Source organism: Myxocyprinus asiaticus, chromosome 45, assembly GCF_019703515.2.
Source record: "Myxocyprinus asiaticus isolate MX2 ecotype Aquarium Trade chromosome 45, UBuf_Myxa_2, whole genome shotgun sequence".
NCBI classification, from domain to species: Eukaryota; Metazoa; Chordata; class Actinopteri; order Cypriniformes; family Catostomidae; genus Myxocyprinus; species Myxocyprinus asiaticus.
Genome location: NC_059388.1, coordinates 27,383,735 through 27,400,730, shown reverse-complemented (window position 1 = coordinate 27,400,730; position 16,996 = coordinate 27,383,735). Strand labels below are relative to the sequence as shown.

At 37.7% G+C, this 16,996-nt stretch overlaps 1 protein-coding gene across 1 annotated transcript in view; it reads left to right on the top strand.

Annotated features, from left to right (window-relative positions):
* Positions 1-16,996, top strand: part of LOC127434951 (deleted in malignant brain tumors 1 protein-like) — a 50,168-nt gene that overhangs the window by 15,588 nt on the left and 17,584 nt on the right. The window contains exons 6-15 of the mRNA XM_051687996.1: positions 1,130-1,438; positions 1,603-1,911; positions 2,293-2,601; positions 2,995-3,303; positions 5,175-5,483; positions 5,692-5,994; positions 6,113-6,418; positions 6,737-6,831; positions 6,916-7,035; positions 11,893-12,196. Coding sequence (XP_051543956.1) covers positions 1,130-1,438; positions 1,603-1,911; positions 2,293-2,601; positions 2,995-3,303; positions 5,175-5,483; positions 5,692-5,994; positions 6,113-6,418; positions 6,737-6,831; positions 6,916-7,035; positions 11,893-12,196 — 2,673 coding nt within the window. The remainder of the gene's footprint in view (positions 1-1,129; positions 1,439-1,602; positions 1,912-2,292; positions 2,602-2,994; positions 3,304-5,174; positions 5,484-5,691; positions 5,995-6,112; positions 6,419-6,736; positions 6,832-6,915; positions 7,036-11,892; positions 12,197-16,996) is intronic.

Genomic DNA, 16,996 nt, shown 5'->3' with positions numbered 1-16,996 from the left:
TTCTCCCAACTACCCGAATTTAACTGTGACTATCACCCAACTATCAACTTTTACATTTATTATTATTATAAGTAGTATTAAAGGAAATATTAAGAGTGTAGACAAGAAACAGGATGGGAAAAAGTGGGACAAAAAGGCAGAATCGAACCCGGACCATCCTCATGAGAAAAGCACATTCACACCGTCGTTACACCCCACACCACTACAGCAACACTAGGGGCACAGTTTTTCTTACATTTCTGTGTTTCCATCAGACTATTGGAGTGCAAAAAGCCACGCTTCCTAGTGTAAATAGCTTATTTATTTTTAACAAGATTAAATATCAGCTCGGCCCCCCATCTTCTCTGTCTCTCTTTCCTTCCTTATCCTCTTTTTATGGATCATTTAATTTTTGATGCCTTGTAAGCACTGGTATTTCCTTTAGGATTTAGTTGTTGTTCTTATTGTCAAACAGGTTAATGGTCCACATACAGTACTGTGCAAAAGTCTTAGGCACATAAGATGATTCACAAAAACATTTGTCTTCAGATGGTTATTTATATTTTCAGCTTTAGTGTGTCAATGGGAAATATACATTTTAGACTCCCAAACGTTTCTTTTGCAAATAGAATAGAATAGAATAAAATAGAACAGAAGAACAGGGAGCTGCAACAGATGACATGGTCCCCACAGAGCCCCCCACTGAATATTGAGTCAGTCTGGGATTACATGAAGAGACAGAAGCAATTGAGACAGGTGAAATAGATAGAAGAACTGTGGTGAAATCTCCAAGAAGCTTGGAACATCCTATCTGCCAACAACTAAGAAAAACTGTGTGCAGGTGTAGTTAGGAGAATTGGTGCTGTTTTGAAGGAAAAGGTTGTCACACCAAATATTGATTTAGCATTTTTTGGTTTACTGGACTTTGTATGATGTTAATTGATAAATGAAAACTATTTATGGCATTATTTTTGAAGACATCCTCACTATGCAACATTTTTCCCAAGTGCCTAAAACTTTTGCACAGTACTGTATCTTATCTAACAAATCATGTTAAATTAGAAATTGTTTATGTGAGCATCAGTTTGTACTGCAGAATGTGTGTCTGGCTTAATTATATTTAATTTTGTCTAATATTGGACGCTATCAGCCTATGTGAGGTTAACAAATGGCAGCGACTCTTGTTCTGGGAGAGTGGAGGTTCTTCATGATGGTCAGTGGGGAACAGTGTGTGATGATTACTGGGATCTATCAGATGCTGCAGTGGTGTGTAGAGAGATGGGCTGTGGAGATGTTATAGAGGCAAAGACGGGTGCTTATTTTGGACAAGGCTCAGGACCAATATGGATGCAAAACATAAATTGTTGCAGGAATGAGTCTGCACTGAAGAACTGCATTTTTACTAGTTGGGGAGCACCCACATGTGGGCATGAAAAAGATGCTGGTGTTATTTGTGGAGGTATGTTTATTCTTAAATATGGATTTATTTGGGCTAAATAAATATAGCTGTTATTTCTATTAACAAGTAAGGTGGTTTTTTAGGCTGTCAGGATTTATATCTCAAAAATGCCAACTTTCCTTCAAATTGTTTATCTGTGTTTGACTAATTTCATAACATTTTAGGTGTAGTACGACTGTCAAATAGTAACAGCTCTTGCTCTGGAAGAGTGGAGGTTCTTCATAATGGCATTTGGGGAACAGTGTGTGATGATAACTGGGATCTATCAGATGCTGCAGTGGTGTGTAGAGAGATGGGATGTGGAGATGTTATAGAGGCAAAGACTGGTGCTTATTTTGGACAGGGACCAGGACCAAAATGGATGAGTAATGTGAATTGTAATGGAACAGAGTCTACACTGAAAAACTGTGTAATAAGTACAAGGGTACAACAGAACTGTAGCCATGAAAAAGATGCTGGCGTTACATGTGGAGGTAAGAGTAAAACTTCACAACAATGCTTCACTTCTTTCTGCATTGTATAATACAGCACAAGAATTTTACAGTAGTAATAAAAATAAAACAATACTGGGATAGATATATATTTATCTGCCAGGATAATTTAGTAATGCTTCATTTTATAACATGCAATAGATCAATAGTTCGAAAACTATTGAAGCCAAGTGCCACCTTTGATCAAGAACATCTAGACTGTAAGCATTTTTTAAATTCCACACATAAAACATCTTAACTACCTGACACAAATGACTGAAATAGGTGTCCTGAGAAATCACACATGTCTATGTCAGCTCTGATGTGAATGGTGAATACTTTTCTGTCTGAACACCCTGACCTACTTTAATATCTGCTGTATAGGCAAGATTCGATTGCTGAATGGTGATGACTATTGTTCTGGGAGAGTGGAGATTCTTCATAATGGTCAGTGGGGAACAGTGTGTGATAATGGCTGGGATCTATCAGACGCTGCAGTGGTGTGTAGAGAGATGAGTTGTGGAGATGTTGTAGAGGCAAAGACTGGTGCATATTATAGACAAGGATCAGGCCTAATCTGGATGGATAATGTGTACTGTTATGGGAATGAGTCTACTCTAAGTAGCTGTGGATCACACGGATGGGGAATTAACTTATGTGGGCACCAAAAGGACGCTGGAGTCATCTGTCAATGTGAGTAGAAAATAATAAAAATAAAATGTTTATTACAGGAGAACAGCCTTAGGCCCAGTCTATATGATTTGTCTATTCATTATGAAGTAATATTAGTAATTAGAGAATATCTTGTTATCTGAATATTATTAAATTAAAGTTTTTTTGTTGGTTCCAATGTCATACCAGCCACCATGAGTTAATTAATTTTTTAAAGATTTGAAACAATTTACAATGGTTGATAATTATCAATATATTTATATTAATATTAGTATTGCCTATTTAATAAGATGTCAAGACAAATCATAACAAATCAAACACTGTGTAAGTGAGCATTGGCATGCGCTGCATAATACATGACTGACTTCTTTATACTTCTCTTTGCCTAATATTGGATGAACATGTAAACATCAGCTCATGCAAGGTTGGTAAATGGCAGTAACACTTGTTCTGGAAGAGTGGAGGTTCTCAATGATGGTCAGTGGGGAACAGTGTGTGATAATGGCTGGGATCTATCAGATGCTGCAGTGGTGTGTAGAGAACTGGGCTGTGGAGATGTTATAGAGTCAAAGACTGGTGCTTATTTCGGACAGGGATCAGGACCAATATGGATGCAAGATGTTAACTGTAGCAGCAATGAGTCTACACTGAAGAACTGCAAATATACAAGATGGGGTACATCCATGTGTCGGCATGAAAAAGATGCTGGTGTTATTTGTGGAGGTATGTTTAAGCTTATTTCCATGTTCTCAGATTTCTAAACAGTCCTGTATGAATCCAGTAGGGGCAGCAAATCACTGTCTGCACACCTACTGATTCCTTGTTATTACTATTTTCCACATTTTAGAACAGTAGTAAAGTAATTAAAACTATGAAATAGCACACATGAAAGTATGGTAATTATGTATAAACTAAACATCATTATATATATATATATATATATATATATATATATATATATATATATATATATATATATATATATATATACACACACACACACACACACATAAGATGTTTCACAAAAACATTTTTCTTAAGATGGTTATGTATACCTTCAGCTTTAGTGTGACAATAGGAAATATACATTTAGACTTCCAAACATTCCTTTTGCAAATAGAATATAATAGAAGAACAGGGAGCATTGCAACAGATGGTATTGTCCCCATAGAGCCCCCCACTGAACATCAAGTCAGTCTAGGATTACATGAAGAGACAGAAGCCATTTTTTATTTTATTTATTTATTTTATCCTCTTTTCTACCAATTTGGAATGCCCAATTCCCACTACTTAGTAGGTCCTCGTGGTGGCGCGGTTACTCACCTCAATCTGGGTGGCAGAGGACAAGTCTCAGCTGCTTCCGATTCTGAGACTGTCAATCTGCGCATCTTGTCACGTGGCTCGTTGTGCATGACACCGTGGAGACTCCGCATGTGGAGGCTCATGCTACCCTCCACGATCCACACACAACTCACCACGTGCCCCATTGAGAGCGAGAACCACTAATCACGACCACGAGGAGGTTACCCCATGTGACTCTACCCTCCCTAGCAACCGGGCCAATTTGGTTGCTTAGGAGACCTGGCTGGAGTCACTCATCACACCCTGGATTCGACTCCAGGGGTGGTAGTCAGCGTCAATACCCGCTGAGTTACCCAGGCCTGAGACAGAAACAATTGAAACACTCCAAATAGATAGAAGCACTGTGGCAAATTCTCCAAGAAGCTTAGAACATCCTATCTGCTAACAACCAAGAAAAACTGTGTCCAGGTGTACCTAGGAGAATTGGTGATCTTTTGAAGGCAAAGGTGGTTACACCAAATTATGGCTAGGCTTTTTTATCCGATTAATTCAAAATTACGTTTTGTCACAACTTTTTTTTTTTTTAATCAAGGTTTTGCATACAAATATTAGCTAGTGCCATATTTAGATGCACTGTCAATCCACCAAAGGCTGAATAAGAGAAAAACTGTTCACAGCGATTGGCTTGATGCCGCCTCCAATCTGATCAGCTGCACATATGTGTGTGCTCCAAAAGAACGTAACAGGTTAACAACATTGAGACTGATATAAAAGACACCAGAAATATTTCCAGTATGACTGTTGCTCAGCTTTGTCCATCTTGCATGTATACACCAGCTAAAGACCATAATTGGCCTCTGCGTTCTGTGCATGTTGATGAACAGTCTCCTTTTCTTTAAATACCCATAATAAAGCATTAATTACATGACAGTTATGGGCACTTCATATCAAATCATATGGATAGGCTATTTATGGGAGAATCCAACCTTCTTTTACCATGATGATTAGCTAATTTGTCCTGTATCTATAGCCATCATTTGGGAAGCTATCATTTTAAAAACTCATACTCAATTCAAAAGAGCTGGATTGTCATGATAAATTATTTTATATTGCTGCCTGTGCACCGATAGAGGGCGCCACGTGGCCTGGACTATATCTGCAGGGGTTTATGAGTATAAATACAAATTTTTAAATATTCTATGGTTAGGCCTACTTTCTATATAAACTTGATCATTTTTAGATATTGATTTATATATTTGTCTTCATGTTACATTCATTTCAATACATTTTAGGTATAGTCCGACTGGCCAACAGTAACGGCTCGTGTTCTGGTACAGTGGAGGTTCTTCATGATGGTCAGTGGGGAACAGTGTGTGATAATGGCTGGGATATATCAGATGCTGCAGTAGTGTGTAGAGAGATGGGCTGTGGAGATGTTATAGAGGCAAAGACTGGTGCTTATTTTGATCAGGGATCAGGACCAGTATGGATGAATAATTTAAACTGTAATGGAACAGAAACTACACTGAAGAACTGCGTATCAGATGGATGGGGAATCCACAGCTGTGGGCATGAAAGGGATGCTGGGGTTTTCTGTCAACGTAAGTTAAAAACCTTGATACTTAATTACTGTTGTTATCTGCTGAGGTTTTAATACGTATAAATAAAAGCATAAAAGTATTAATTAAACATAATGAAGCTGAGGTTAGAAAATGGATCAGTGTTCATTTTGAATCTTTAATTGAAACAATTCAAGCACAGAAACTAAACTGTTAAAAAAAAATATCTTTGGCCCTTCATCTGTTCTAGAGACCAGGCTGGTAAATGGAAATAATTGTTCTGGGAGAGTGGAGGTTTTTCACAATGATCAGTGGGGAACAGTGTGTGATAATGGCTGGGATCTATCAGATGCTGCAGTGGTGTGTAGAGAGATGGGCTGCGGGGATGTTTTAGAGGCAAAGACAGGTGCTTATTTTGGGCAGGGGACAGGGATGATATGGCTCGGCAATGTAAACTGTCATGGGACAGAGTCTACACTGAGAAGCTGTTCATCAAATGGATGGGCAATACAAAACTGTGGGCATGAAAAAGATGCTGCCATTGTCTGTCGTGGTAGGTTATACCTTGAGTGGAAATCTCTAACAAAAATGATGTACATTTTTAAACTTAAGTGATGGAATGTCATAAACATATTTGCACAACAGTTATATACCATCCCTTTGTTTCCTAGAGATTAGACTGGTGAATAGTAACAGACGGTGTTCTGGAAGAGTGGAGGTTCTCCATAATGGTCAGTGGGGAACAGTGTGTAGTGACGGCTGGGATCTATCAGATGCTGAAGTGGTGTGTAGAGAGATGGATTGTGGAAATGCTATTGAGACAAAAAGTGTTGCTTATTTTGGACAGGGATCCGGACCAATATGGATGGATGATGTAATCTGTCACGGGAGGGAATCCAAACTAATGAGCTGTAGATCAAATGGATGGGGAATACACAACTGTGGGCATGAAAAAGATGCAGGAGTCATTTGTGAAAGTAAGTAAATATAAACAGTTTCCCTTACTGTGCAATTAGTTAATTTAAACTTAAAGAGTGGTCAGTGTGAACAAATAGTCCAATGCTATTTCAACTGGGAAGTGTGACATGTTTAAATTGCTATACAAATACAAGCACATGAAACATTTGCAACTATATCCGTTAATCAAATAATGAATAAAAAGCTGTGCTTGAATAAGATAAGACTCAGAATACACCTCTTGGCTCCATTGATTTATGCTGAGGAAATATTACTTATATTGATGTTGATGTGTTCCAACATTGAAGACTGTTACTTTCTCTCACTAATCTTTTCAGAGAGCAGAAAAAAACAAGTGGTGAGACTTCAGTTTACGGTTGATCCTAACATTGTCCCAAATATTAAAAATAATGAGGTGAAGATTTTGGATGAGGTGAGTGTATGACAAAAGGTCATTATTACTTTAGGACTGTTAGAAATAATATTTCAATCTTTGCTCTGTTTACTATTTTCACAGATCAGGCAGAAATTAAAAGAAGTGGGAAATATTACCCTACAATGGAAGATGCAATCTAATGGAGAAGTGTTTCAGAGAAACATAAAAAAGGATACAAATTCACCAGATTGCAAGAAATACGTTTAAACCCTTTGCTTAATGCATATTTGTTTTATGTGGATATGGTGTGTCCAGTGTGACAAAGCAGGAGACACTAATTTATATATATATATTGTAACATGTCTTTGTTTCAAAATATGCCTTTTATTACAGTAATTTTCACTATAAGTAAACTGAAAATTAAAATTGCATTTATTTTTATTGTTGGCTGCATGTTTAATTTTTCTGTAAATGCTCTCATTATTGCATAAGCAAGAAAATCACTAAATACTCACAAGCTGTGGAACTCCCAGGAACATCTCCATCCACCTTATTTTTTGCATGTACTCCACCTTCTTGTTTCCTCTTCTATGTCCCAATGTAAAGCTCCAATTCAATCTGAAAAAAGAGAATATTCACATACATATTATATTACAAACTAACCATTAAACTTTACAAGTTCCCTAAAATATTGAGAAGAGATTAAACAACATCTGCTCTACAATTTTAAGCCTAACAGAGTACTAGAAAACAAAATTTCTCAACTTGACTAAAAGAATGACCAGTAATTGAGCCTGTAATCTAAGGATGTGACCAAATATTCATTATAGGGGGACCAAAGGTAAAATTGTTGTATAACTTGACATTAGTTAACTACATTAGTTAAGATGAACAAACAATGAACAATAATTTTAAAGCATTTATTCATCTTGGTATTTATTACAACATATGCTAACACATTTTTTAAATTAAAAGTTGTATATGTTAACATCAGTTAATGCATTATGAACTAAACTAAATTTATTTTTTATAAATTAACATTAACCAAGATTAATAAATGCTTTAAAAGAATAGTCCATGATACCTAATGCATTTACTCATGCTAACAAATAAAACCTTATTGTATAGTGTTGCTGTGGCAGGGAGGAGGGTGGGGCCGGGTCGTGATGCTGCACACCCGGCACCTAATCAGGCTAATCAAGTCCTCAAGAGGGATAAAGGCGACCGGAGGCAGCAGTTCGAGAGAGAGAGTTATGGGCAGCTGCCCTGTATGTGTTTGTCTTTTTGTTTAAGTTTATCACTAAACATTATTTATATTGTCAAGCCAGTTCTAACCTCCTCCTTTCCATTGAACTTTGTTACACTGGTGCCTAAATCCGGGAAGGAGGATGGATGCAGCATAGTAGATTCCTCGCCACTACCATCCACCCCAACGGAGCAGCCACGGCCATTCGCTGGGGGACGGAGAAGCCCGGCCGCCTGAGAGTGGAGGAACGGCCGCCGACCGCGAGGGGAGGAAGGGCTCCTAGCCGACTGCCTGGAGCAGTCAGGGCCGCTACCAGGGGCAGAGGAGACCCCTACCGGCCGCTAAAATGCGGTGGGGTCGAGAAAGGACCGTCGACCGCGAGCAGGGAGGGGCTCCTGGCCCGTAGGGAGACCCCTACCGTCCACCGAAAACGTGGCGTGGCGTTCCGTCCACCAGGGGCTGGAGGACTGCCTCCTATCCGCCTCCTATAGAGGGTGGAGGAGTGGCCGAGGACCAGGCTATGGAATATCGGAGAACTGGCGAGTATGTTTTTTTTTTTCTCTCTCACTCTCTCCCGCTGTTGCTCCGTGTTGGCCTTTCCCTCTCATTTTGTTGTTGTTGTTTTTTCCCTCCCCTTGTCACCCTCCTAGGTGCGAAGAGGCGGGGATGACCTGCCGGCAGGCCGGTTCTCACCTCCTCCTTTCCATTGAACTTTGTTACAGTTGCCATTCTAATAGTCTGTCATAAAAACACATACAGACACTAATCTAAATATACAAGTTACAACTACCGGTAAATATACAACTGTAGCTAGTGAAAAATGCATGACTTTAAGGATTAATAGACTGAAGTGGTGGTGAATTAAAGCTTATTATCAAAATTATCAAAACTCTGGTGACAGGGAGTTAATGTGGTGCTTGTGGTGGTAAAAAAGAAAAATACAAACACATTTTTTTTTGTATGAAGCAAATAAAAATGTCATTCAGAGCCCACTTCATATCAACCTGACCTCAGTCCTATCAGTTATCTATGTGGGGATGTTTTTTCTAACTTTATTTGCTTTCCACAATACTTGTTTAGTACACAGTTATGCTTCTTTGTTTGTTTGTTTGTTTTCTTTGTCTTATCTACACCCTGCTCAGAGTTAAGGGTCATTTGTTTTCCATTAAAAAAAATGAGAGCATTACTGTCTGGATGGAAAGTACACACCACAAAATATATGCAAAATTTTGTAGTAGTTATAACAAACCCTCACTATACATATTGTCATTATACTTGTAAGTTTGTACTGTTTCTAAAAGTAACAAAGCCTTTCATAAAGGAAATATATTGCCATATTATTAGCAAGCGCCACTGTTTATTTGACAGACAAGTATAGGGAAAATTCACGCAGAAATATCACAAAGACTAGGAGAGGGAAATGGGCTTGATGGAGTGGATAAGAAGTGTTTCAAACTATGACAAAAAAGCATTCGGTAAATTCTGTAAATCACAAAATCTAGAGATCTGATTCCCAGTGCTGCCACTGAAAAGTATTAAAGGAATTATGCTCCTTTCTCAAAATTAAATTTTAGTGTGCCACGTATTGTGAAAATGTTATTCATACTGTCCTGTTTATAACATTTTACCCTGAAATTACTGTATTGTATAAGTGACTAAACAAGCCAGCATTAATCCTGTACTAGAATTAGACAAACAGACTGAACACAGGGCCTTTTTGGAAGGTATTAACAGTTTTTCTTTCACTCATTTCACTATTAAGAGTATGGATGCATTTAATGTATTATCTGCATTGATAGTTGCACAACATAATCAATAGATTTACATAGAGGATTTAAAAGCAGCTGATTGTCCATATTTCAAAGCCTGGGGATTTGCTTGTTGAGACTTTGCAATGTATTAATCATTGTTCATGAGAGCTGTAAATAAGCCATTATAATGTATTCAAATAAAGGACTTTCTTCCATAGTGGTCATTTACAAAAAATACATGTAAATGCTGTTTAAACAAATCAACAGAAGACATGGTGGTGGTGTAGTGGGCTAAAGCACATAACTGGTAATCAGGTTGCTGGTTCAATCCCCACAGCCATCACCATTGTGTCCTTGGGGGTTGCTCCAGGGGGACTGTCCCTTTAATAAGTGAACTGTAAGTCACTTTGGATAAAAGCATCTGCCAAATGAATAAATGTGAACAAGAAAGTCTTGCTCATAATTTCAAGTCATTGTTATTTGTAAAGCACTTTTCACAACACACATCATTCTAAATCTCTAATAAATGCTGTCAGGTCTGAAGATGACTTGCCAATATAGCCCAAACTTCAAAGAAACTAGTTGCTGGTTCCTTACTGCAAATTTTATGTACCTGTAAACAAATTGGGCACATATCATGCAAACATCTAGCAATGGTATTATGTGAGACAGGGCATTTGCATATTGACTTAGTAACTGGATCGGAAATGGCACAGTAGTATACCGCATAACATATTTGAATGCCTTTACAAAGTTTTGTTTACCAAATGTGAACTTCTCCATTTTTAAAATAAATAAATAAATAAAAAACTGCCACAAAGTTTTTTTTTTTTTTTTGTTATTTACTAGTTCGTAAAAATAATTAAATAAAAAAACATGAACACACACCTTGGCGTAAATGGATATTTATATTTATCAGTAAACCAGTGATTTGCAACCTATGTCATGCATGCCAGGTGCCTCCACTGCCACACGAAGGGGTTCTCACTGGCACATGAGCAACAGCAAGAGATAAGAGTATGTGTTTTATTTATTTAACATCTCTCAAGATGTTGGGTGGGTCACCCAAGTAAATGTGCCCGCTTTGCATTGGTTGAGCGGATGCCGGCCTATAGTTCAATGTTAGGCCTATTTGTTGCATTTTTCTTTCAGAACAAAACTTGGTGTAAATGAGAAGTTACCAATGTAACCCGTGTTTGAGGTTATCAACTCAGCATACTGTACACTATCCTTAACATTCCTCACACAAACCACAGTGATGGTAACTCTTAAATCTACATCATCAAGGGAAAAAGAACACACACCCACACACACATTGACCATGGCATTGATCATGTTAACTCAAATGTCAGATTTCCTTGATTCCATTGAATGCTGAAATTCCAGGATGCTCTTTGGAACATGTTAGATAACATGATTATTAGATTTGTGGAGTCCATGCCAGCTTCAGAGCATATGTTATTAAAGTTAGAAATAAAATTAATAATAATCTTTGATACTTCCAGTGACGTATTGTTGTATATACATGTTGCTGTGTTGTGCTTTTTGTTTCTTTCTCTCCCTGTGTTGTTCTCGCTCTCTTTCCCCTGTCTCCACTTTCCACAGGAATGGACCAGCCAGGATTAATCTCCACCTGTGATTGGTGTGCCCCAAGAGACAGGAGTATAAAAGAGACCACCACATCTGCAGGGGAAGCTCTGTTAAACTCATGATTTCCTGTTGTTTCGATTGCTGTTGTTAAACCTTGTTGTACTGAGAGTGTTTGTTGTAGTGTGCTGTTGTTTGCTTGATTACTTGTTGCTTGCCTGTTGGTGTGACTGTTAAAAATAACATGTTTTTTGTGTTGATATTTGATCAAACTTATTTCTTTTTGTACACATTTGTGTGTTTGGGGACTGAATCTACCCTAAGGAAATGTAGATCGAGTGGATGAACACAAAAGTGTAACTATAATAAGGATGCTGTTGTCATTTGCCAATGTAATCATAGAACTGAAATATATTTTTGAAATTGTACTTTGTCTTATTAGGAATCCCAAAGAGTTTGAGGTCCTACAACACTAATAATATAATTTACATGATTAAACAATAAGACATTAATGTCTGTCTTTTTAATACACAGCAGTCAAGTTGGTACATGGATTCAACACTTCTGGGAAGAGTTGAGGTTCTCCATAATGGTCAGTGGGGAACAGTGTGTGATAATGGCTGGGCTCTATCAGATGCTGCAGTGGTGTGTAGAGAACTGGGTTGTGGGATTGTTACAGAGACAAAGAGTGGAGCTTATTTTGGACAAGTTAAAGAACAAATATGGATGGATGATGTAAAATGTAATGGGACTGAATCTACTCTAATGAGCTATAGATCAAATGGATGGGGTGACCACAATTGTGGGCATGAAAAAGATGCTGGTGTCATCTGTGGAGGTAAGTTTATTACTGCATAATACATTTGCACTGTCTTTATACAATTCCTACTTTCAGTTATTTGATTACTGAAACCACTACATTTTATTAATAGCTTCTCCAAAACTGTATTCAGAGAGATTAAGCTACTCATTATTTCATGGAAAAAGTAATCACCTAAACCCCCTATATAAACACTTTACACAAAAGTTTTTGCTTTTTTCCACTCTCCACAAATTCATAATAGTGTTTGCATTTCCTCACTCCATTTGTCTGTGTTACCACATAAATTTTATTTTTGTTAGCGGAGCAAAAATAAACATTTGTAAAATGTCAGACCATGTCCACATTAATACGTTTTCATTTTTGAAAATGCATTGATTTAGCTAAGTTTCCTCCTCTCATTTACACTAGAATACCGTTTTCCATCATCAGAAATGGAGCGTTTAAAAATGCTCTCCTTTGAATATTTTGGAAACTAAAAAGGATTAGTCTGGATGTGGCCTAAATTCATTGATATTAACTCCTTTATATGTAGTACTCTTGTGTAAAAGCAATATAGCTTTTATTGACAATTATTGGTGAAATAATAGAAGCTATGGTTCTGGCATAATAGTTTGATTCTATTGCATTTCATAATATATAAACGATGGTATTAATAAACCAAGTTAAATTACCAAAAGCAAAAAACCGAGTCTTAGTCATATTTGGTGTCAATGATGATGAATTTGTAGTCCATCAGATCTCCCTGTATGATCTACTTTTTAATGCATTTCAGGCAACATCCGACTGCCAATTGGTAATAATAATTGTTCATGAAGAGTCGAGGTTCTCGATAATGGAGCTTGGGGTACAGTGTGTGATCATGGCTGGGATCTATCAGATGCTGCAGTGGTGTGTAGAGAGACAGGCTGTGGAGATGTTATAGAAGAAAAGACTGGTTATTACTGGAAAAGACTTATTTCGGACAGGGATCAAGACCAATTTGGATGAATGAGGCATGAGTGTGAGCGTTCGAAACCAGTTGAGTGAATGCTGGCATGTTTGTCTGCCGCTGCTCACCGGCTTCTTTTCTATGTTTTTAGATGCTTTTGTTTAGTGGCCTTTTGAAGGAGCGACCTCAGGAAATCGAGTTTTATGCTTCTCTTTTATGGATAATCCTATGGACTATTGACTTTTTTAATTGGTTTGGAATCAACACTACACCTTCACCACACCAACTCGAGCCCTTCTCTCTATGCGTCATCCTCTCATTTGATTGGATAACTTCAAAGTAAATAAACACTGCTGTACTCACCGATGGTCTTCATAGGGACTGTTATGTGCATTCTTGAATGGGCTGCTTGATTGCCTGTCCATCGTCCATGTCCAGTGATGCTGGAGCACATGGACTTTGAATTCGGGTCGTGTTGGTGATTTCATTGAGGATGTTCTACCTTCTGTTGCCCATCTTGGCCTACTGGAGTTTTGCTGTTGACCCCCGCCAGTTTCAGTGGGGAGCTCCCTGCTTGTTTGCAGGCTCATGCTGTTATTTTTCTTCCGACATGGTTTTATACTACTCATCCCTGGATTTACAGCATTTGTATTCCTCAGCCCATCTGTCAGCAGGAGTTTACAACTATTGCGCTGCTCTTGGAATTGCACGTCGCCCCTGGTATGTCCATCGAGGGTCACAACAACATCCATGCAAATTACCGGCTGATTCCCCTGACAACCACCACATACCAGCCATCTGGTCTTCACACTGTCGCCCTCTGAGAGGTGAAAGTGGTGTGAAGCGAGGTGTCAATTTTGATGATCTCAATTTGCTGAAACACATCTTGTATTTCACAGCAAAACGCAGATGTCACCACTATTAAGATGCCACTTATAAATGCACGATCAATATCGAACAAGTCTTTTTTTCTGAATTACTTCTTATATCTCACTCTCTGAACTTTTTATTCATCACCGAGACCTGGCTGAATCCTGGCAAACAAATGGCCCTAAGGATCTAACACCGCCAGGCTGTGACTTTTTTAATTCTCCATGGACTACAGGGTGAGGAGGTGGCATTGCCACAGTTTTTAGAAACTCTTTTAAATGCAAAACACTACCTATGGACATATATTCTGGTTTTGAGGTCCAATTATTAAAGATTGACGTCTTGGGTCCTGCTTTCTGTGCACTTGTGTACAGACCTCCCAGATTTAATAAGGACTTCATCCAACAATTTTCAGACTTTCTCTCTGGACTGCTGTCTCGTGGTGATAGACTCCTGATTCTTGGAGATTTTAATATTCATGTATACTGTCCATCAAAACCTTTGGTAAATGAATTTCTTTACCTCACTGAGTCTTTAAATTTTGTACGACATGTCACTGGTCCTACTCACAATATGGGTCATACATTAGATCTTGTGTTAACTTATGATATCTCTGTATCTAACTTAGAGATCTTAAACTTTGGCATTTCTGACCATTATCCGATAGTGCTCGAGTCTGTCCTTGTCCTCTCCCATCTATTTCTCAGCCCTTACGTCACTCCCGGTCCATTCACTCATCTACTGCCAGTCTTTTTTCAGAATTGTATATATCGCATTTCAGAGATGATGCATCAGCTGGACTCGACACTGAATCATTGGCTGAAGCTTTCAATAAATCTTGTACTTTTACTCTTGATAATGTCGCTCAGCTTAAGCCAATGAGAGTTAAGGGTGTTTCAAAGCCTTGGCTAAATTACGTCACTTGCACTCTCAGACAAGAGTGTAGAAAAGCCTTTTCCACAGAAAAGTGGAAAAAAGACAAGCTTCAGGTCTCTTTTGACATTTTAAAGGTGTGTTTAACAAACTATCAAAGAGCAGTAAAGGAAGCGAAAGCTAAGTTTTTCTCTAAAGTAATCTCTGATAATGCAAATCAACCAAAAGTATTGTTTAATACAATCGATTCTGTTTTAAACCCTATCAGAAATTCTTTTCTGGATGCCACTCAAGAGACCTGTGAGACATTTTAAAACTTTTTTTACTCACAAAATTGAGCAGATTAAATGTCCTATTGTACCTTCACAATTTGATCATCCACTAATACCTTCCCCATCCAGCTCCCTGACTCACTTTCAACCAGTTACACTACCGTGTACAAAAGTTTTGAAACACTTGACTGAAATGTTTCTCATGATCTTAAATATCTTTTGATCTGAAGGCGTATGATTAAATGTATGAAATTAGATTTGTAGACAAAAATATAATTGTGCCACCATATTAATTTATTTCATTATAAAACAAATTTAATAATAATAATAAAAAAAAGGTTTTTGAAATTGATGACTTGGACCAAATAGTAAAGAAAAGCAGTCAATAAGTGCCCAACATAGATGGGAACTCCTTCAATACTGTTTAAAAAGCATCCCAGGGTGATGCCTCTAGAAGTTGGTTGAGAAAATGTCAAGAGTACATTTCTGCAAATTCTAGGCAAAGGGTGACTACTTTGAAGATGCTAAAATATAACACAGTTTTGATTTATTTTAGATTTTGTTTAGTCACAACATAATTCCCATATTTCCATTTATGTTATTCCATAGTTTTGATGACTTTACTATTATTCTAAAATGTGAAAAAAAAATATTATATATATATATAATAAAGAATGAGTAAGTGTTTCAAAACAGTTTTGTTTTATTTAACACTTTAGATACATTTCAGTCTGGCTTCAGACCCTTGGACAGCACCAAATCTGCATTGCTGAAGGTCACTAACAATATTTTTCTCTCCATGGATTCAGGTTTACCTGTTGTATTTTATTAGATCTCAGTGCCGCGTTTGACGCTATCGACCATAATATTCTTCTCGATCTCCTTGAGTGTTTGGTTGGCATCCAGGGTATGGTCCTCCAGTGGTTTGCCACCTATCTAAAAGAAAGAACGTTTTCTGTAATTTTTGGGCATTTTTCCTCTGCGTCAGCTCAGTTTCCATGTGGTGTCCCTCAAGGGTCGATTTTAGGACCCTTACTATGTTCCCTGTATATGCTTCCTCTGAGCTCTATTTTTCAGCAGTACAGCATCTCTTATCACTGTTATGCTGACAATTCTCAATTTTATTTCCCAGTGTGTGTAGACAAGTGTTCATTTGATAACGCCCTAAATTGCTTCAAAGATATTGGCTGGCAAACAATTTTTTTACAATTAAATGAAAACAAAACTGAAGTTCTGATTTTAGGATCCTCCATGTCCTCTTTACCTGATCTGGTTGCCCAGTTAAGTTCACAGTCATCAAATGTACAAGATCATGTAAGGAGTCTTGGAGTGATTTTAGACTCTTCGTTACTTTTCAATAAGCAGATCAGTGCTGTTGTCAAGGGTAGCTTTTTTCACCTGAGATATAGCGCTAAAGTAAAACATTTTCTTTCCCATAAAGACCTGGAAATTGTGATCCAGTCGCTAATTTAATCAAAGTTAGACTATTGTAACTCATTGTACCTACATTGGTCTCCCTAAATCTAGTTCAAAATGCAGCAGCTAGGCTTTTAACAGGGTCAAGAAAGAGGGATTACATTTCCCCTGTTTTAGCATCTCTACACTGGCTTCCCATGTAATACAGGGTCGATTTTAAAATTCTGCTTTATGTCTGCAAGGTACTATCTGGTCTCGCGCCCCAATATATCAGCAGGGTTGGGGAGTAACGGAATACATGTAACGGGATTACGTATTTAAAATACAAAATATAAGTAACTGTATTCCACTACAGTTACAATTTAAATGATTGGTAATTAGAATACAGTTACATTCAAAAAGTATTTTGATTACTGAAGAGATTACTTTGCATTTTATTGTCATTTGTTTCATTTA